The following is a 19,676-nucleotide window of genomic DNA, read 5'->3' as shown; positions in this document are numbered from 1 at the left end:
TATTTACAATCCATTAAAACCTGTTAACAACAAGAAAGACTTAAACACCATAAAGGTCTGTGTTCACTGTAACAGAAATGCTATAATATTTACAATACGTTACTGGCAGCAATTAGCTGGTAAGATGCTGTAGATACATTTCACAATATGATTACTGTAAATCTAATCAAATGCTTTGAAGAGCATGTCAAAGTCTAAAACATGTCATTTCATTTTGCTCTGACTATTGCAGAATGTTGTCATGCAGACATGTTCAGGGCAGGACTGTTATCAAACGTGAAGTTTGGTGCAGATCGGATCATTTATACTACAGTAAAGCAATTTCGTGTTTCATGGTGAGACTTCAAAATACCACGCCATGCCACGGCCATGCCCTCCAAAAACAGTCACAGTGAGGTCGGGCCACTGGCTGGCCACAGGAGGTGCTGGCTGAGCTGTGATGGTCGCAGCTTTCCTTGCCTGGCCTCGAACAAGTAGGGAAAAAGTGTATTTTTGTTTTTAAATAGATCACGAATGAATTAATATAACATGCCACACTGAAATTGGTTGAACAATAAACATTATAGTGCTTTTTATTCAGGAAAACTACAGCGCACCCGTTTACATGGATTTGTTCATTTTTGCTGATTAGAAAGTTTACCAGTGCTTGAGCAGTAAACCAGTAAACCAGGAAGTGAGACAGGAACCCTTAAGGCACATTTTAACTGTATTATAACTGAAGTTGTGAATTCTTATCTGGAACATGGGTGGTTTCTGGCACAGAGAATACATTTTTACCAAAAAAAAAAAAGAAAGAAAGAAAGAAAAAAGAAAGAAATTGTAATGTTGATAGTAATAAATTATAAAGTTTGGGTGTTTTTGTTTGTTTGTTTTTTGTTATTTTGGTAGGACATGATTTCTCAAAAATGGCTGTTGTAAAAAGGGAAAATATACGAACCTTGTACTGTTTGTTTATGGTGCACAAGTCAAATTTCCTGTATTGTGAAACGCTTCATTAGGAGTCTCAGCTGACTCAGTGCAAACTACAGCTGCATGACGCTGATCTACAGCAAGTGCACATGTAAACAGCCTGCCTATAAATCTCAGGGGCTTCAGCTCTGAAGGGAAGCGCTGAAGTGTCAACCCGCCGCTGTCCACCATGTTTGCACTACACCTGGGCCTTCTCCTCGCCACTCTGCTGTCCATCAGCGTGGCGGCACCGATAACAGGCGACTGCAGTCAGTTGACCCAGAACCTGACAGCGAACGAGCTTCATCAGGTACGGATCAGTTACCATCCAAACTGTCTCACTGTCTGTCTCTCTCATTCTGTTTGGATTAAAGCTGGGCAAAATGTGGCTCGGGGGCCTGATGCGACCCACTGAAAGGGTTCATGTGGCCCACAAGGCCATCATGGAAATACCAAAACTTAAAAATCTAGTCAATAGCATTTTATGAATAGATTTTCAAGTCTGTACTTCTACTTGTACTTAAGTATTAATTTCACCATGTGATCTACTTAGTTACTTTTGAAATCATAGTTGAGTACTGAGTGCAATTTAAAAGAATATCCAAACCTTTCATCTGCATTTTTGTTGCCAATCAGGTGATCCGATCACAAATGGACCAATGAAAACAAAGACAAATGGAAGGAAAATAAAACAAAATACTGTGGCAGCACACATTTGGAGTAAGGACATTAATGATTAATCATTAATCTATTTATTGCTATTAAGAATTTAACCAATTGTAAATGTATTCAAGGATATTTAATCAATTGTCATGGCAGTAATTATACCTCATTTGACATTATTTTGTCTGGTGGAGAGATCTGTTGAATATAGAAAATTAAACTTTGACTTAAAATGAGAAAAAATGACCCCCCCAAAAAAACAAACAAACAAACAAACAAACAAAAAAACAAAAAAACAAAACGGAAATAAATTGAAAATTAGGAAAAATCTTATGTGTATAGTATAAATCATTAATGACTGAAATTTTAGAGTTTTCAGCATAGTACTTTAACTTGTAATTGAGTAATATTTTAGCAATGTAACAGTACTTGTACTTGAGTACAGATGAGTACTCTTTCCACCACTGCCTTTCATCTGCATTTTTGTAGCCAATCAGGTGATCTGATCACAAACAAGCCAATGAAAACAGTGACAAACAAATGAAAAATAAAACAAAATGCTGCGCACAGCACACATTTGGAGTAAATATGCTAATGATTAATTATTAATCTATTAATTCTTAACCAATTAGAAATGTACTTAATAAATAGTAATGTCAGTAACTACACCTCATTTGACGTTGTTTTGTCTGGTGGATACATTTGTTGTCTAAGGAAACTTAAACTTTGACTTAAAATAAAAAAAAAGACAAAGAAAATCAGGGGAAAATGTGCTTTGTATCTTATAAATTATTAATGATTAATCAGTTGTTAGCATTTTCAACTACTGGATCAGGAAATCACACAAAACGGTTAAAAGTAACTAATACTCTGAGTATTTTTTTTTTTTTTAGACAAATACATACTTTTGCTTGTAATGGAGTAGTATATTAGCATTGTAACAGTACTTGTACTTGAGATTTTCAGTAGTCTTTCCACCATTGACTGTATCTGTTATCTTAAACTGTAACTTTATTCACTCAGTACTCAGTACATCAGTTTTGGATGTAACATTGGTGTGAAACCTGATGTAAGTGAGTTTTTTGCTCTGAACAGATCTTGGGCACGTGGATCTTTATCGAGGGCTTTGCCAACAATGACCTTTACAACTCCATCTTGGAAAACTTGGAAAGTACTTGGATGACGTTGAACAGAACAGCGGACAACAGCACCCTGCTGTCAGAACAGGGTGTTCCTCACTCAGAGGGACCCTTCCCGAATCCAGTACCAGAGTAAGTTGTCTTTTTACGTTCTGTTATTTCCTTCTGCCACACAGTGGATCATGCTGTCTTGATCTACTCGAGAAATATAAATGTTAAGCTTTGATAACTTAAATACAAGTACAAATACTTGAGTAAAAAAAGACTCTATTAAAAGTAGAAGTACTGACTCAACGTCTTTACTCAAGTAAAAGTGAAAAAGTACAGGCTCTGAAATGTATTCAAAGTATAAAAGTGAAAAGCTGTTTTTTTAAGGTCGCTTTTCAACTGTTTACATCTTGTTACATTGTTTTTACGCTTGTTACATCTTTTTTTGTTACACCTTTTTTTTCATCTTCCCTTTTCATCACATATTTTTTTTCTTTGTATGTTGTTTGGTTCAGGAGGTTTTTTTTATTTTTTTATTTTTTTTTATTTACCACTCACATGGACACCAATTCAAGCTGGCCGCCATACAAACCTCGTGGGACAATAGCTGACTTTGGCGACGTCAGAGGAGGGGCTCAGCGAAAGGGTCAATTTGACTAAGCAAAAGAGCTGTTAGCATTAACATGACCGTAGACTTTTAGTTGTGTCTGTTTTTTTTTTTTTTTCTTTTTTTGGTTGTTGAAGTTTTCCCACAAGGCTCACTGACGTTTCTTTTCATTTGATTTTATTTTAGGAAATTTCGATGCCTCAGACCTGTTATGAATGTGACCATCGTCGATGGCTTATCCTTAGAGCTCTACAGTAAGTTGTCTCTTAAAGGACACACTGTGATGGATATTTATTTATTTTTATTTATTTATTTATTTAACCTGGTAAGTCACTGAGAGCAAATTATTATTTACAATGGCAACCTGGCACCAGGCAAGAGCCTCTTGAGTACATGTGCACCTGTAATCACACCTTGTAAAAACAAGGATGATGAACAGCAAGAGTTAGGGAATAGTTTTGATCTACACATATTCGGGATTGTCAGGAGTAAGTCCTCATTGTGAATCTTTTTTGTTGATTTAATCAGTTGAAACTGCCAGAACCTACCTGAAGTTCCTGCAAACCTGCTCTGAATGTCTGGTCATGTTCACCTACAACAAAGAAAATGACTATCAGGCGCTCTACATATACGGTAGGTACGAGAGGTCACCAGTATTACGTTGGGTGGCATATGACATGAATTCACACCAACTGAATTATTACAACAGATTTAAACAAGAACATTATTGTACTACTATTGAAAGTACAGATATGATGTCATATCCTCCAATAAAGGTTTAAATACCTTTCAAAAACTCACAGGTGCTTACAATTTAGAGAAATTATGAAATGATCTTTCATTGTGACATAATTTTGACAAAAATGTACTACTGAGAGGAGGGATTGAGTTTGATGAGGATGTTTATCGACACATATGAACTTAATACCAGCTCTGGGAGGGTTACTTTAAAAATGTATTCCAATACAGTTACTGATCACTTGTTAAAAAAAATGTAGTCAGTAACATAATCCAAGTATCGCAATGTTAAAATAATGTAACTTTTCATTACATTTAGATCACCTCAACGTAAAATAAAATACGGTGAAATTATTTAGCCTAATGAAGTGTTTTTAGGACTGCAATTAATCATCAATTATTTTTTTATTTACTCAATCAATTGATTTTGTTGTTTGGTCCATGAAATGTCAGAAAATACTGACAAATGTTGAACAAAGCTCAAGATGATGTCCTCAGATGTCTTATATTTTTCACAACCCGGAGAGGAGAGGAATAAAGAAACCAGAAAATATTTTAACATTTAAGAAACTGAAATCACAGAATTATATTTTTTTTTAATTAAAAAATAATTAAAAATGATTAAAATAGATGTCTTTCATCTTGTTACGTCTTTTACACTGTTTTTCATCTTGTTCCATCTTTTCTTGTCTTTTTTGACTTTAACGTCTTTATCTTCCCCTCAAATGCATTAAGTAACGAGCCTGCTTTAAAAATGTAGGGAGAGGAAAGTACAGATATTTGTGTTCAAATGTAGGGAGTAAAAGTAAAAAGTTGTAAGAAATTAATTGTCAAATATAGTACAGATAACTGAATTCTAATAATAATCTAATAACAGTATGTGTACTTAGTTACTTCCCACCTCTGGCTCATACCAATAATATTAATAATGGCCTCATAATGAAAAAGGCCTTTTTCTAAGCAACAGTAAAAGCTTCTCTTGGAAGGCGGATGAGAATGACTGACTGCTGCTGATCTCTGCTGCAGGGAGGAGTAAGACTCTACCAGCCTCTGACTTGGAGACCTTCAGGAAACAAGCTGCATGCCTTCAGTTTCCCCAGCCAGCAAGGTTTCTCTATGACCCCAGCAAAGGTGAGAAGTCACAAGTCCTCCGCTTTGACCCGTGATACCAACTATTCCTCACACCTAAACGCCAGAGTAGGTCGAACGGCAGTTACTCTCAGAACGGCATTTATTACTGGTGGAGCGACAGGCTTACCGGATGTTAACTACATTGCATAAGACACATAATTCATGTGATATTACACACATGGCTTGCGTTGTTAAATGATTGCAGTTTGGTTAGGGTTAGGCGATAAAAGTACTTGTTTAGGTGGATGGCTAGGCCCCAGTTTGGAGAAGCAGAGAGGGGCTAAGCAGTGAACTGCTGTGGACAGAGTCAACAACAAAGGCATTTTAGCCACTTAAAATCAGTCCACCTTGAAGAATTAATCTCAGTTAAAGTGTACGCTACATTTAGATTTTTTTCACCACTTTACCACTGGCCCACATCCTGTCTTTTATAATGGGAAACCACCGTTACTTAAGCCATATATCACTCTCTGCAAACCAACCAAACTCCACAGGCAAAATCCGTAATTTTATATTGCAGTGCCTGGGACTTGTTGGTCTACCACTGCATCAATCTGTTAGTATCTTTGTGCTGTTTGTGTGACTTAGGTGTTTTAAAATGATAATTCGGATTCACAGAAGTCACACAGAAACACAAACAAACTAACAGATTGAGGCAGCGATGGACAACACATCCGATGTTGTGAGAGGTAAATTTAGTTATTTTGCCTATGGAGGTTTGGTTGGTTTGAAGAGAGTGATATTTGTCTTATAGCAGTTTCCTGTCAGAAAAGCACACGCACACATACACACACAACCCCACATCAAATAATCTGACCTGTTCCTTTAAGATACTATTGTCTGTAGACTTCATTTGCTCAGGTTTAAGTGATATCCTATTTTGATTTGGTTGTCAAATATCAACTGTACCCCTTTGTCTTTACAGAGCTCTGTCCCATGTAGAGGAGAAGAAGCCTGAGTCTTCCTGACAGAACTAACAACATTAACCATTATTTTCATTGTTGGTCAGTCTGTTGATTTCATTTTCATAAATTTAGTAATCATTATACTGTAACAAAAAATAAAGACAAATCTGTCCACTATGGGGTCTTCATCATCATCATTCATTATTCTGTCCAAAAGTACTCTTTTGCAATGTTGGTCTTTTGCAATGTTGGTCAATAACTGCTGGTTTGCTCCAGGGGTCACTGACTTTTAATCCAGTCAGAACAGGTCAAATAAACCAACAAATCCTACAATCTAAAATCAAAGACTTACTAAGTAAAGTTCATCAGGTGTTAGAGGTAAAAAAAACAAAAAAGTTTCCAAAAAGTATCTAGAGTAAAAAGAAAAATAATATTCATTGCGTAGGGGTGTACTTTCATTAATTTCATGTGAAAATCTATTATGCCCGGTTATGTGGATTTTCTTTCAGTCAGATCAACTAAAGCAGGAAAGGAAGGAAGGAAAAAGGGGAGGATGTAAAGTATATAAGGAAGGACGCAAATATTGACAAAGGAAAAAGGGGAAAAGGAAAGTAAAAGGGAAAACAAGAAAGAATGTTTTTGATTTTACTGACTCCATGTGAAATGTGACAAGGTGTGTGTATATCAGTGTCATCCTGTTCACACACCAGGGACAGTCCCCTTTAGAAAGATAACATTTGTGGGTTTTCAAGTCATAGCTATAATATGTAACATTAACACATTTACACATTAAAATGTCAAAAGGTTGCTATAGTTTCAAGGAAAACGCAGGCTGAATGTCAGATATGTCAGAGTGTGAGGAGGGAAGTCAGGTTAGGTTGACTAAACATAAGAAAGTTTTCATGTAACTTGGCGGAAAAGGTGAAATAACATTGGACTATGACCTCAACAGAGGTCTGCGCTCCCCAAGTGCCAGTTCAGCATTTAATTAGAGTTTGGTACTGTTATTTATCTAACCTTCGCACACCCACACACACACACCCTCAGGGCCATATAACTGTGGGTTTATTTGACTCGGCTCACAGGACAGTTGGGTCTCAGGGTGCTGCTTCTTCTTCTTCTTCTTCAGGTTTCCACCATGTCCCTCCAGTCCCTGGTGTGGGTTGTGGCTCTGCTGCTTAGCCTGACTGCAGCTGATCCAGCTCCCGAGGATTGTGTCCCACTGACCCAAAGCCTCTCAGCTGAGGAGCTGCACACGGTACGCTGCTTTCCGTATCTATTCTGTACAGTGTTCCATGTCAACAAGTCCAGAATAACGTTCTTGTTTTAACCCTGGTCACAGAGCCACTTTCTTCAACATGCAGGATCAGTGTCCCATATGAACATTTTGTTTTCCTGAACAAATCAGTAATGTGTTCTTACAAATAGTATGCTTGAATGCTGTAGACAGTCCACAGTGTAGCTCAAACATCACAAAAACCCGGTCATATTTTTAAGTAGACATGAAACTTTAACACTAATAACTGTATTGTGATACCACACTACTTGCACCTTACTGGCTCACTTGTTTCTTTACTATGACTATTTGATTGCTTTGCATTTTGGTAGAGTCCAATTTTTCATTGCTCTCTCGCAGTTTATTCCTGGGATCACAATTCTCACTTTCCTCCAGATTTACGACAGATTTTCGGCCCTTTTTTTTTCTCACAAAAAGTTTTAAAGGTAAAAGGCACATTTTTTTCTCAGAGCAGCCAAAAATTATAACATCCTTAGAAAAACATTTGCGAAATACTCATTCATCAAATGTGACATAAAAGACATAACATGATGAAAACGATATAGAAGGCTTAACAAGACAAAAAATACACTAAAGATGTAACAAGGCAAAAAAAAGAAAGACGCAACAAAACAAAAAAGTCATAACAAGACATAAAATTTGTAACAAGACAAAAAAACGTAACAAGACAGAGACAGACAGAGAGGGAGTCTTGATCGGGGAGAAAAGGTGAGGTTCTGTTAGCTTTGGACAGACACAGCTAGTAGAAATGTCTTTTTTTCACTTTTACACTTCGAGTACATTTCAGAGCTCGTACTTTTTCACAGAAATTGAAGAGTCCCATTTTTTTAAAACAAGTATCTCTATTATTACTTGGATTTTTGCCACCTCTGGATGCCGACCATAATCTGTTGGCCTCTTCGTCCCTTTGCAGTATTTTGGTGTGTTTGGGCAGCGTGAGAGTGAGAGACTGAAAGTGTGAAGGCCTGAAGGTGTGTCACAGCATGACCGTTGGCAACCCTGAACTTAATAATGGATCTTCACACTCTGCAGGGACAGACAGTGTCGCCATGATGTCCTTAAATGTAGCCTGGTGCAGCAGAGGCCTGAGTACAAGCCTCGTCCAACAGCAGAGTATTCATTTCAGTGTTTCTTCTTCTTTAGATCTTTGGGAAGTGGATCCAGCACGAGGCCTACATTTTGAGCCTCCATGACCAACGCAGCCTGACCCTGAAGAATGTCAACAGCTCCCAGACTGAATTTGTCCACTCGGAGGACAACCACACAGTCATTATGAAACAGGCATTCATGGCGTAAGTGCTGGTAAACAAAAATCTGCTGAACAGTCATGTGAATAAATGTCTGGATTTACGTGACAGTCCGCCAAATCCAGTGGGTACATTTGTGCTGCGTTTTCATACATTCATCACTGCAAAAACCACAGAATTGTCCGGCCTTGTCAAATGGTTACCGTGCTCACGAGAAAGGCCGACGTCAAACCACTGCTGTGGCAGTCCCGACTTTGTGAGAGAAAATTTCACTTTCACTCAAAGTTTAGAAGTAGCATCAAATTTCACCCATGGATGTTCTTTTTCTGAGGGAGAGGTGGCAAAAAATCCACACATTCTTAACTCAAGCCAAAGTACAGATAGTTGTTTTTTTAAAAAAAAGACTAGTAAAAGTAGAATTCAGTTTCTTGACTTGTGTACTCTTGTCACGTCTTTGACATTGTTTTCATTCTAATTATGTATTTTATGTTGTTTTCATCTTGTTACATCTTTTACATAGTTTTTTTCTTGTTACATCATTTTCACCTTGTGACTTGTTACGTGTTGTTACCTGTAGTTACATCTTTGTTGCATCTTTTATGTCATTTTGGTTTTGTTATGTATTGTTGCATGGTTTGTGTCTTCTTTTGCAGCGTTTTTGTCTTGTTACATATTTTCTGTCATTTTGGTTGTTACATCGTTTACGGTCTTGTTAAATCTTTTATGTTGTTTTCATCTTGTTACATCATTTTCATCTTGTTATATCTTCTACATCATTTTTGTTACATCCCATTTGATTTGTTATACCTTTTATGTCATTTTGATCTTGTTATGTATTGTTATGTAGTTTTTGTCTTGTTACATTGTTTTGTCTGGTTGCATCTTTTGCATATTTTTTGTCTTGTTATGTCCTTCATCTTCTTACACCTTTTATGTTGTTTTGCCTTGTTTTCTTTTTTGTTACATATTTTATTCTGTTTTCAACTTGTAATGTAATTTCTTACATACGTCATTTCAATTCTGAAAACAAAATTACTCACCGTTTTTAAAAAAAAACAAACAAGGTTTGTTAAACCTCAGTTGTCTTATACACTCTCATAACCATCCTAACCTCAGGTTGATTCATTTGAATTAACTGAGTACACTGTTTGTGTGCGTGTGTTTGTGTGTGTGTGTTTGTGTGTGTGTGTGTGTGTGTGTGTGTTCCTAGGGATGAGAGGTGTACCCGCTATTCTGTCAATCTCACTGTGGTTGAAAACACGCTCCAAAATATAGATAACGGTAAGTCAATCAAATATCAGCAAGAAAGTTATTTCAATGTTTTACTTTGTAAAAACCAAAGACTATACTGCCACTCAATGCCAGAGACATGTGGCAGACAACAATTAACCAGTTATCATCAGATAAAATGAATTAACATTACAATGCTGATAACTCATATTTATTTGAATTTGATCATTAGACACTTTTGAACTAATTATTTAAAATGAGTTCAGTCAACTCACATTTTTAAGGCAGCAGGGGAATTTTTAAAGTTGAATCAGTGCATATTGAAGCTGTTTAAACTGGGATCAGAATTATCCTAATTTCTGCAAATCTTTCAACCCTCTTCAGCTAATAGTTGCCTGCCATATCTGTAGTAATGTAATGTTCGCAAGGGCCACCTGGCACCATGTCGGGAGCCAGTTTTGGTCCACGTGTCGCAAGTTGAGTATCTCTGCTGCAGGTTCAGCATTTGTGGGTCCAACTTCATCAAAAATAAACTTAATGCAAAAAATATAATGGATTTACTAAACCACTTATCATTTGACCAGGCTTTAAAACTGCATGCTGTTCCAAACATTACTGTGTTTATCCACTGATAAATGTACAGCTCTGGAGAAAAACACTCAGTCAGTTTTGCAGACCACACTGGGTCCTTATTGATGCTAATTGTCTCCATGCAGTGCACAGGATTGTTTTATTCAGTCTCTCTCCCCTGCTGACTTTTCTGTTTCCTTACTCCTCTCAGCTCATAACACCACACACAAAGTTGACTTCCTGCATACCTGTGAGGACTGTCTGGTGATGCGCTACATCGTTACTAAAGCAGATGGAAGTTACGGCTCTTATCTATTCTTCTATAGTAAGAAGCACCCCTTCTCACTTTCTTTTTCTGTGCTCAAGCTTAATTAAGTGTGTAGGGGCTGTGATGGTTGAGGTAAACAGCAGCTGGTAGAGCCTGGGAGGAGCTAAAGCTGCTGTGATGTGCTCCTCTTGTTACTGTCACATTCTGGAAAACCAACAGGTATAAAAAGCAGGAGTAATGAAAAGGACAGAGAGGAACCTGGATTCAGTCACTGCTCGTCCAAGTAAATTCCTGATAAATCAACAAAATAAAGAAAAATGTCATTGTGCAGCTTTAAAGTAACCTTTAGTGTCACATTAGAAAGAGCTGGTGATCTACTTTTCATTTCTTGGCCCATGTACGTATATGTTTAGTTTTCAGATACAATTACTAATTACCTGTTAAAAATGTAGCTTTGATTTTATCTTTATTTTTTTCAGAAAAAACAGACACGTTGCCGCAGGCAGAGCGGGACAAAGCCAGGGAACAGGCCCAGTGTCTGGGCTTCCAACTGCCCCCAGACTTCATCTATAAACAAACAGGTTTGTCTATAACTGCTCATAGTGCTGAATACTGAGTGACAGCAGTTCAAATCTATAACAAACTCTGGTGGAATAATGGACTGCTGGATTCATTTGATTGTCTTACTATTCATAAATGGTCGTCCTTGTACTTTTTCTCCCACAGAGCTGTGTGCTGAGCAGAGTGATGCCACCGAGGCTAAAGAACCTGAACAATAACAAATGTCTTTCAGATGCATGCTCATTAAAGATACTCTAACAACAATAAATATGTGTGTTTTAATTTTGACTTTTTATCTCAAGATTATGACTTACCAGGGGGAAATTTGTGTGTTCACTGTCAGAAATAGGCTTCTATAGATATCTGAGTAAAAATAAAAAATAAAATAAATAATAGTAAGAGTAATAATCTGCAAACACAATTTATTTGGAAACCAGTGTATTTGATTTCCATTTTCATGTCATTTTTCTCAGAGGTTGAACTGTTATTTGACCAGCAGGTGTCGCTGTTGTACACATGAGCACTCAGCTCAGAACAGATAGTGTTGCCAGATTGATGTTTTCCACACAACTAGACACATTAAAAATTATTCATAATTAAATACAATTAAAAAAATAAACTAATATTTAATTATTATTTAGTTATCCAACTTCATCCGGTCACTCAACACAACTTAGACATGATATTTTTCTTATTATTCTGCTGAGAGAAGATAAGCAGCTATCAAATCTGTATTTTAATCATAACAAAAACCGCCTGCAACCTTACAACATCATTATTTTTTGTTTAGTTTTTTTGATCAATTGTGTGGAACGTGGCACAGTTTGTTGCCGTTTTCTAAGTCAGATAAAACCTATTATTTTATTTGAGTAACCGTCCCTTCTCACAAACCACAATACTATTGTTACTGTTTGTGTATTAATTTTTATTTTTAATTCTAGATATTATTTGGTCGTTTTTTCTATTAATTTGGGGGATATATTGGCCTGGGAAACATCAAACCAATCTATCTATCTATCTATCTATCTATCTATCTATCTATCTATCTATCTATCTATCTATCTATCTATCTATCTATCTATCTATCTATCTATCCATCCATCCATCCATCCATCCATCCTAAGAACAAGTCAGTGACGGTGGTGCTTTCAAGGATCGTTTGAGATGAGACCTAACCAGTTAAATCACCACATCAAAAAGCAGAGGCGAACATTTTGAAGTGGGAGTTAATGACATACATAAATAAAATAATTAATAATATCGTTAGTCAGTGGTTTTGGTGAACTGAAGGCTGAGGTGAGCAGTATTTACCGCCTGAACATTGTAATAAACGGTTTATCTTACTGAAGCTCGGGTTTACGTCCTTTCCCACGGGACAGTGAACGCTACTTTACGTTTATCTCGCGAGACTTCCTTGGACAACACTGTACGTGGCTTCACAGCTGAGGACAGGGAGTGTTTACTGGGATGTTGAGCATAAAGAAACTGTGTGGACGCTGTCAGTAACTGACCGACCGACCGATGTGTTCTTTACGTGTGTCTGGACTCTGACAGGGGACGGTAGCTGGTCTCGTGGAGGCTTTTTACTGGCAGCTGGTGCACGAGCTGCTGCTGCTGTAACCTAAGACTCCCCCAGCCTGTCTATCTGTCTGCCCGTCTGTCTGTCGGTAGGTCGGTCGGTCGGTGTGATATGGCGGAGTCGTCGCTGGAGTTCTCCGGCTCTCTGACGAGCTCCACTCTGCCGCCGCCGAGGACCCGCATCTTCAAGATCATCGTGATCGGGGACTCGGGCGTGGGGAAGACCTGCCTCACCTACCGCTTCTGCGCCGGGAAGTTCCCCGAGAAGACCGAGGCCACGATCGGTGTGGACTTCAGGGAGAGGCTGGTCGAGATTGACGGCGAGAAAATCAAGGTGTGCACTGCAGACACAAATTAAAAACCCCTCTGTAATCCCGAGAAGATGCAAATCTTATGTTTCCGGTGTCTGTTATTATATGGAGAACAGCCATGACATACTCATGTAGATACGAGGATTAGGGGAGAGCAGGGACAGATGTAACGCTTCACTGGAACATAAACAGGGTTGGAATGGCTTCTTACAAAGGTATCCTAAGACAGTTACTAATTACCTGCTACAGATGTAGTCAGTAACCTAATCCTAGTATCATAATATTGATATAATGTAATTTGATTACTTTCTGTTACTTTTGGATTACCTCACTATAAACCACAGTGAAAATGTTAAGCCTAAATTAGTGTTTTAAGAGCTGCAACTAACAACTGTCAACTCTCAATTAATCGACTAGTTGTTTGGTCCGTAAAATGGTGAAAAATGTTGATCAAAGTCCAAGATGATGTCCTTAAACGTCTTGTTTTGTCCACAACTCAAAGATATTCAGTTTTATTGTCAGAGGAGTAAAGAAACAAGAAAAAAATCACATTTTAAAAGCTGAAATCTGAGAATTTTGACTTCTTTAAAATGAACATAATGACTTAAAACAGTTAATCAGTTATCAAAATAGATTAATTTGTGCACAATTGATTTATTGATTTATTGATATATGGACACGAAATGGTTATATTTCCACCCAGTAAAGCTTTTTTTTCATTAGAGGCCATGACACTGAAGTGACACCTAAATGTATCTGTAATCTGATTTTGCTTATCTGTAACTGTAATGGAATACAGTTACCGTGTTTTTGTATCCAGATTTTGTGATCCCGTTACATGTAATCCATTACTCCCCAAGCCTGAACGTAAACATAACAAAAACAAACTGTTATCAATAGTCTGTGCAATAGTCTTATCTGATTCAATCACCACTGGCCTCTGTGTACAAACCCTTAAAGGGATAGTTCAGATTATTTGATGTGTGGTTGTATGAGGTGCTCATCCATAGTCAGTGTACTGCCTGAAGTAGATGGCGGATGAGACGCCCCCAGTTTGGAGAAGCAGCCGGAGTTCTGGTGTAGGAAGCTGAGCAATGTACTGCTGTGGACAGACTCTACATTGCTTAGCTAATTGTTTGTTGACTCACTGATGTTTTTAAAAGTTTTTGCTGAGATGTGTAAGCTAGCTTTAGCCTCAGTCTTTTAGCATTAACATCATTTCAGGTACATAGCTGTTAGGTAACTTTACATAAATACTTTCACTGGGTTCTTGTTTTAAGACATTTCAGATGCAAACATTTAAACATCAGCTGGAAACAGACATCTCAGCTGACTCGAGAAGTTAGCATTAGCATTAGCTTACATTAGTCAGCTACACTTATGAAATCTGCCAGCGAGACTCATCATTTTAGCCGACAAAATCCATGAGTGCTGGCCAGAAATGAGAAGCTGCTTTTGTTTACTTCTCTGTGGAGTTGCAGACCTTGTCTTTCAATGATTATTGAATCTGCCACTCTTATCACTGCAAACTGCATGGGAAGCTTGACAGGCATAGCAACAGTATCTTGACTTTGATTAATGAGTGACAGTTTTATTTAAATTTACACATTTACTGAAGTTATTTTGTGTTTTTCTTATCGCCAACAAATGTGTTTGTTTGCTCAAAGATGTGATTTGCACCCTTAACTTCCACACTGTCTCCCCACAGATCCAGCTGTGGGACACTGCAGGTCAGGAGCGCTTCAGGAAGTCCATGGTACAGCACTACTACCGCAACGTGCACGCTGTTGTCTTCGTCTACGATGTCACCAACGCGGCCAGCTTCCGCAGCCTCCCAGCATGGATCGAGGAGTGCAAGCAGCACGCGCTGGGCACGGAGGTCCCCAGGATCATAGTGGGAAACAAGTGCGACCTCCAAGACTCCATCCAAGTTGGGACAGACGTGGCTCAACAGTTCGCCGACACTCACTCCCTGCCCCTGTTCGAGACGTCTGCAAAGAACCCGAACAGCCAGGGGGACGGGAACCACAGCGGAGGGAACAGCGACCACGTCGAGGCTATTTTTATGACGGTGGCCCACAAGCTGAAGTCTCAGAAGCCTCTGGTGTTGAGCCAGCCGGCCGAGGGATCAGTAGGCACCATCAACCTGAGCAGGGGGAGGGATGGTGGGGGAGACGGGGCCAGGAGCTGGGGCTGCAGCAGCTGCTGAGGGAGGAAAGCGGAGGGAAAGCAGGAAACGACTCAAGCCTGAGGCTGCACCAGACCGAAGAGATTGAAGATGGGAGGAGCTGAGGAAAGAGGTCTAGGAAGAAAGAACGGTTCAGGCAAAATGGCTTCATGATCAGCACAGCACATAGATGAATGTCTCCATTAAAAGAGGATGCATTTTTCCCAACGCTTGTGCTCAACTTTATCAATGACCTTAAAATGGTTTGGGGGTATTTACAGTGTGGTTGTTGTTAAGAACGCCAAAATCGACCGTTGGCTCATGGAAATGATCCTGAACAAGAGGCCAAAAATCAGATTCCAAATCGGTTCTCCTCCTTCAATAATGATTTAAGTTCCAAGCCTGCACCACTCGAGTTTCAATTCACTTATCTTCATGGGTTGTGGCGGCAGAAAACATTCAGACACACTGGCATTCATGTATAAGGGATTCACAAAACGGCTTTACCACGACCTGACGGGACGGCAGGATGTCATTTCTTCGTGCAGACTTGTCAGGGGTGGATATGAAAACAGAGCACAGTAGGGTTGGGCGGTAGGTTAAGATTTTCCAAACGGGCACCGTCAGCCCAACAACCAGCAATTGGCGATATATTCATCTCCCTCTTTTTGAACAGAAAAATACAACCGTACACCTTCTGAATTCAACTTTCTCCATTTTGTCAAAGTAAGACGAGCTTAATTAGCTCATCAACTCATCGTAAAAAAAAACACTTCATTCAAACATGACGGAAAAAACATGTAAAACTCACCAAACCCATCTTTGTTAGTGCTTCCAACACCCACCAACTCTGGTTTGGTCGCAGAAGGAGAACGTGTTGCAGAGCAGCAGCTGTCACTCTGCAGACACTTACATTAGCGAAATAAAATGACAAATATCGCCCCAAAAATCATCCAAAAAAAACAGCTGACACTGGATTCAGCCCATCGTCCATAGATGATACTGTCATCCAATCGCCCAACCCTAGAAGACAGTATAAACTTACTCAGACACACTCAGTCACACTTACTCTGGTCATTCTTTAGACTACTAGGCACTGTAGTACTGACTGTGTTATATTCAAAGGTGTTTATGTTATTTTATTTTTGTTAAGATTCTCACTTCATCTGTTATACTAAACTCAATTTGGCTTTAAAGCAACCGTTTCATTAAAGGTGCTGTGTGGAGTTTTCTGGTAAAAACAAAAAACAAACAAACAAACAAAAAAACAGTTATTTGCACTAACATTTTTGAGCAATATTTAAATATTGTGCGTTGTTAATATTCATGCTTGCTAGCTAGCAGTCTTCCCCGCCTTTGTTAAATGCTGCTAAATTTATTTTGTGTTAGCACAAACATCTTTCAGCTGGTGTAATATTGTGTCAGCAGCATGCACATGCTAACAGATAGAGCTAGCTATTAGCGCTGCAACGTTAAAACTGTGAATCAATCAATAATCAATTATTAAATTAATCGCCAACTATTTTGATAATCAATTAATTTCTGGTTTCTGTACGCCTCTCTGACAGTAAACTAAAACTTTTTGAGTTGTGGACAAAACAAGACATTTGAGGACGTCATCTTGGACTTTGGGAAACACAGATCAATTTCTCACCATTTTACTGACCAAACATCTAATTGATTAATGGAGAAAATGATGAACAGATTGATTGAAAATGAAAATAATTGTCATAGAAACATATAGGTTCAAATGTGTGGAGCATGATACATGTTACAACTGACAGTATTGTGACAGGATTAATTAATCAATTAATTGAGAAAATGACTGAGATTAATTGACAATGAAAATAATCATTTGGAGGTGAGTTTATGACATGGATCTATCTGTGTGTGTAGTTCATACACTTGACTGATTAACGACCAGAATTATAGAAAAACAGGCTTTATGATGAGACAAAGTCCGTCTTCACACACGCTCGCTCCCTCTGCTGTGATCACGCTTTTTTTTTTAATCAGCTGACAAGTAAGCGCCATTCAGGAGTGAGCAACGCTGATGTTTACGTTCATTAATTGCAAACTGATCCATTCAGTTCACCGTTCGCCAAAATAATGAGCATGTTAAATGAACGCTGCTCTTTTAGCACCTTCATGCACAACACTGTTGATCGATACATTAAAAGTATCGATTACCGATCCCCAGCCTGACTAGAGGAGCATTTGGATGTAAACAAAACAGGAACCCACTCATGAAAACTCCACAGGGTACGTTTAAGTCCGGTTGCTTTAAATCCAAAGATCGAAAACCTTGAATCTTAATAAGAAATGTGCATTTCATCTTTAGGGAAGTTATTTCATATTCATGTTCTGTTTATACCAGTTGCAACCTCACTGGAATCTTGATAGTTTATTGGAAAAAGGGTTTAGTGTTTAAAAACTTCCATGTTCATACGACTTAAGAAAGCTGTGTGAAATACCTTGAAGGAACCACATCTACATTTTCTACACTTGTTTAACTGTAATCATAAGGGAGTATTCAGTCCAGTAAGGGGAAGTACATGACAGTACACAGAGAAAATACAGACACTTTGAGAGCTGTGACTGACTGACAGCCCGGCTCACATGTTAGCGGTTAGCTCAGTAGCTGGCCACAGCAGTGGTTAACCAACTTACTCAGTGTTTTGTTCACAGCTTGTTTCTCCTGGCCTCAAAAAATCCGTTCTTTTCACAAGTTTTAAATGAAGACACTTATTTTTGAAGGACGTCACCTTTGTGTAGCCCAGCTTGTTAGCATGCAGCACCAGAGCTTAAACGGCGTCCTGGCAGCATGTGGCAGGTGTCAGTTCACATTTAAGGTGAATCCTTTAAACACATCTGCCGAACAGGCGTGCTGTACTACAGGAGTGTATCACTGCCACGGCAGGAAAAACACTAACAGATCAGGATCACATTATAATGTGAAGTTCGTTTGATGATATTTTCACATAACACAATTTTATCATGTTGTAACTTGAAACTTTTCGTGTTATCTTAATATACCATTTATCTTGTTTTGCGAAAAAATTAATGTTATAGTGTGATAACTTACCGCTATAAAATAAAGCATAAAATACTGCACATTATAACAAGTTAACATTTTGTTACAACAAGAACATTTCATGCTATAACAAGAGAAACGATTAATTCTATCACATGATAAATTGTTATAAAAAATGTTTTATATTATAATGGGGTAGTGTGACATTATATACCATTTTATAAAGATATGTTATTATGCTATTGCATGAAAAGTTTATCGTTATAACAGGATATTTTCATGTTAAAACAAGATATTTTCACATTATATAATATACAAACTAATTACATTATAACAAGAAACTTTTCTTCTATAATGAAACTTGTTTGATTTTGATATAAAAATTTATCTTGTGTGAAAAATTTACAACATAACTTAGTGTTATAAAATATTTCTCATATGACAAGTTAACATAATGTTATAATGAAACAATATGCTATTTATCTACATCTACATTATCTCTTACATAACTTATTGTCAGAATGTGATGTCATAAATACTATGATATGTTAAAACAATATCAGTTATCACATTATAGCGTGCAAGATTTCAAAACAAGATCAATACTATATTGTTGTCTTAATAAATTTGTATTTTGGATTCATGAAAATATCTTTTCAGGTTATGACATGATACTGATCTGTTTTTCTTTTTCTGGAGTGGCAGCAATACACTGCTGTACGAAACAGTATGAACAAGTGCAAGAGTGTCACTGAGTGCAAAGTTCATGGGGAATGGAACAAGGAATCGTCTGTTAAACTGATAATACAGGATGCAAAGGGAACCTGTGAGGAATTTGGAAATGGGATTTAGAGAGAATTGTCTTTGCTACGTTCCCTTCTCTGTATATGAGAGTCTGCAAAATAGCCAGATTGGTAAACAAGAGTGTAGTACTGTGTAGGCTAGCCAGTGAATCAAACCGTGAAAACACATACCTCTCATAGTGTGTAAGGCTTTGTAGTGTGCACCTCCACATGTACATGGATGCCTATACCCACTACTTATCCTGTATGTAAGCTTGTGCTACAATATTCAGCATGTCTCGCAAACACCACTGTATGATAAAAGCTGACATTGTTTACTTCTTCGTATGCCATGACGCTTCATAGACTGGTGTCCATTTCATGTTAGTTTGCAGCTTTGTGTCTCAGTGTTTTTTTTTTGGATGTTTCTTGTGGCCACAGCTGGTCCTGTGGCTCCTCTGCTGATCACCCCCCAGGTTCCACTGCACATTAATGTCTTCTCGAAGGACGTG

The 19,676-nt window shown here is 38.1% G+C and overlaps 3 protein-coding genes across 3 annotated transcripts; all 3 read left to right on the top strand.

Annotated features, from left to right (window-relative positions):
- The first annotated feature begins 1,072 nt into the window (after nucleotides 1-1,072).
- Nucleotides 1,073-6,296, top strand: LOC146326591 (uncharacterized). Its single transcript, XM_084718855.1, has 6 exons — nucleotides 1,073-1,258; nucleotides 2,707-2,882; nucleotides 3,532-3,599; nucleotides 3,874-3,978; nucleotides 5,110-5,214; nucleotides 6,140-6,296. Exons 1-6 carry the CDS (start codon nucleotides 1,139-1,141, stop codon nucleotides 6,154-6,156), a joined length of 591 nt encoding a protein of 196 aa, XP_084574981.1. The 5' UTR covers nucleotides 1,073-1,138; the 3' UTR covers nucleotides 6,157-6,296.
- Nucleotides 6,297-7,184: 888 nt separating this feature from the next.
- Nucleotides 7,185-11,560, top strand: LOC146326590 (saxitoxin and tetrodotoxin-binding protein 2-like). Its single transcript, XM_084718854.1, has 6 exons — nucleotides 7,185-7,377; nucleotides 8,560-8,708; nucleotides 9,874-9,944; nucleotides 10,675-10,788; nucleotides 11,211-11,312; nucleotides 11,458-11,560. The coding sequence occupies exons 1-6, from the start codon at nucleotides 7,258-7,260 to the stop codon at nucleotides 11,508-11,510; spliced, it is 609 nt and encodes a 202-aa protein (XP_084574980.1). The 5' UTR covers nucleotides 7,185-7,257; the 3' UTR covers nucleotides 11,511-11,560.
- Nucleotides 11,561-12,321: 761 nt separating this feature from the next.
- Nucleotides 12,322-15,705, top strand: rab33ba (RAB33B, member RAS oncogene family a). The gene is made up of 2 exons (XM_084718853.1): nucleotides 12,322-13,204; nucleotides 14,890-15,705. Exons 1-2 carry the CDS (start codon nucleotides 12,983-12,985, stop codon nucleotides 15,388-15,390), a joined length of 723 nt encoding a protein of 240 aa, XP_084574979.1. The 5' UTR covers nucleotides 12,322-12,982; the 3' UTR covers nucleotides 15,391-15,705.
- Nucleotides 15,706-19,676: the final 3,971 nt, after the last annotated feature.

The sequence above is a fragment of the Lutjanus erythropterus genome, chromosome 5, assembly GCF_056507025.1.
Source record: "Lutjanus erythropterus isolate fLutEry1 chromosome 5, fLutEry1.hap2, whole genome shotgun sequence".
Taxonomy (NCBI): domain Eukaryota; kingdom Metazoa; phylum Chordata; class Actinopteri; order Lutjaniformes; family Lutjanidae; genus Lutjanus; species Lutjanus erythropterus.
Note: the sequence above shows the minus strand (reverse complement) of the source record. Positions and strands in the feature narration are given on the sequence as shown.

What these genes read in the sequence shown, in the direction of transcription:
- LOC146326591 (XM_084718855.1), top strand. Translation starts at nt 1,139, where the DNA reads ATGTTTGCACTACACCTGGGCCTTCTCCTCGCCACTCTGCTGTCCATC. An exon ending in CTTATCCTTAGAGCTCTACA is followed by an intron (nt 3,600 to 3,873) that starts GTAAGTTGTCTC and finishes TGATTTAATCAG; the next exon opens with TTGAAACTGCCAGAACCTAC. An exon ending in TCAGGCGCTCTACATATACG is followed by an intron (nt 3,979 to 5,109) that starts GTAGGTACGAGA and finishes TCTCTGCTGCAG; the next exon opens with GGAGGAGTAAGACTCTACCA.
- LOC146326590 (XM_084718854.1), top strand. Translation starts at nt 7,258, where the DNA reads ATGTCCCTCCAGTCCCTGGTGTGGGTTGTGGCTCTGCTGCTTAGCCTG. An exon ending in ATGAAACAGGCATTCATGGC is followed by an intron (nt 8,709 to 9,873) that starts GTAAGTGCTGGT and finishes GTGTGTTCCTAG; the next exon opens with GGATGAGAGGTGTACCCGCT. An exon ending in CTTCATCTATAAACAAACAG is followed by an intron (nt 11,313 to 11,457) that starts GTTTGTCTATAA and finishes TTTCTCCCACAG; the next exon opens with AGCTGTGTGCTGAGCAGAGT.
- rab33ba (XM_084718853.1), top strand. Translation starts at nt 12,983, where the DNA reads ATGGCGGAGTCGTCGCTGGAGTTCTCCGGCTCTCTGACGAGCTCCACT. An exon ending in TTGACGGCGAGAAAATCAAG is followed by an intron (nt 13,205 to 14,889) that starts GTGTGCACTGCA and finishes GTCTCCCCACAG; the next exon opens with ATCCAGCTGTGGGACACTGC.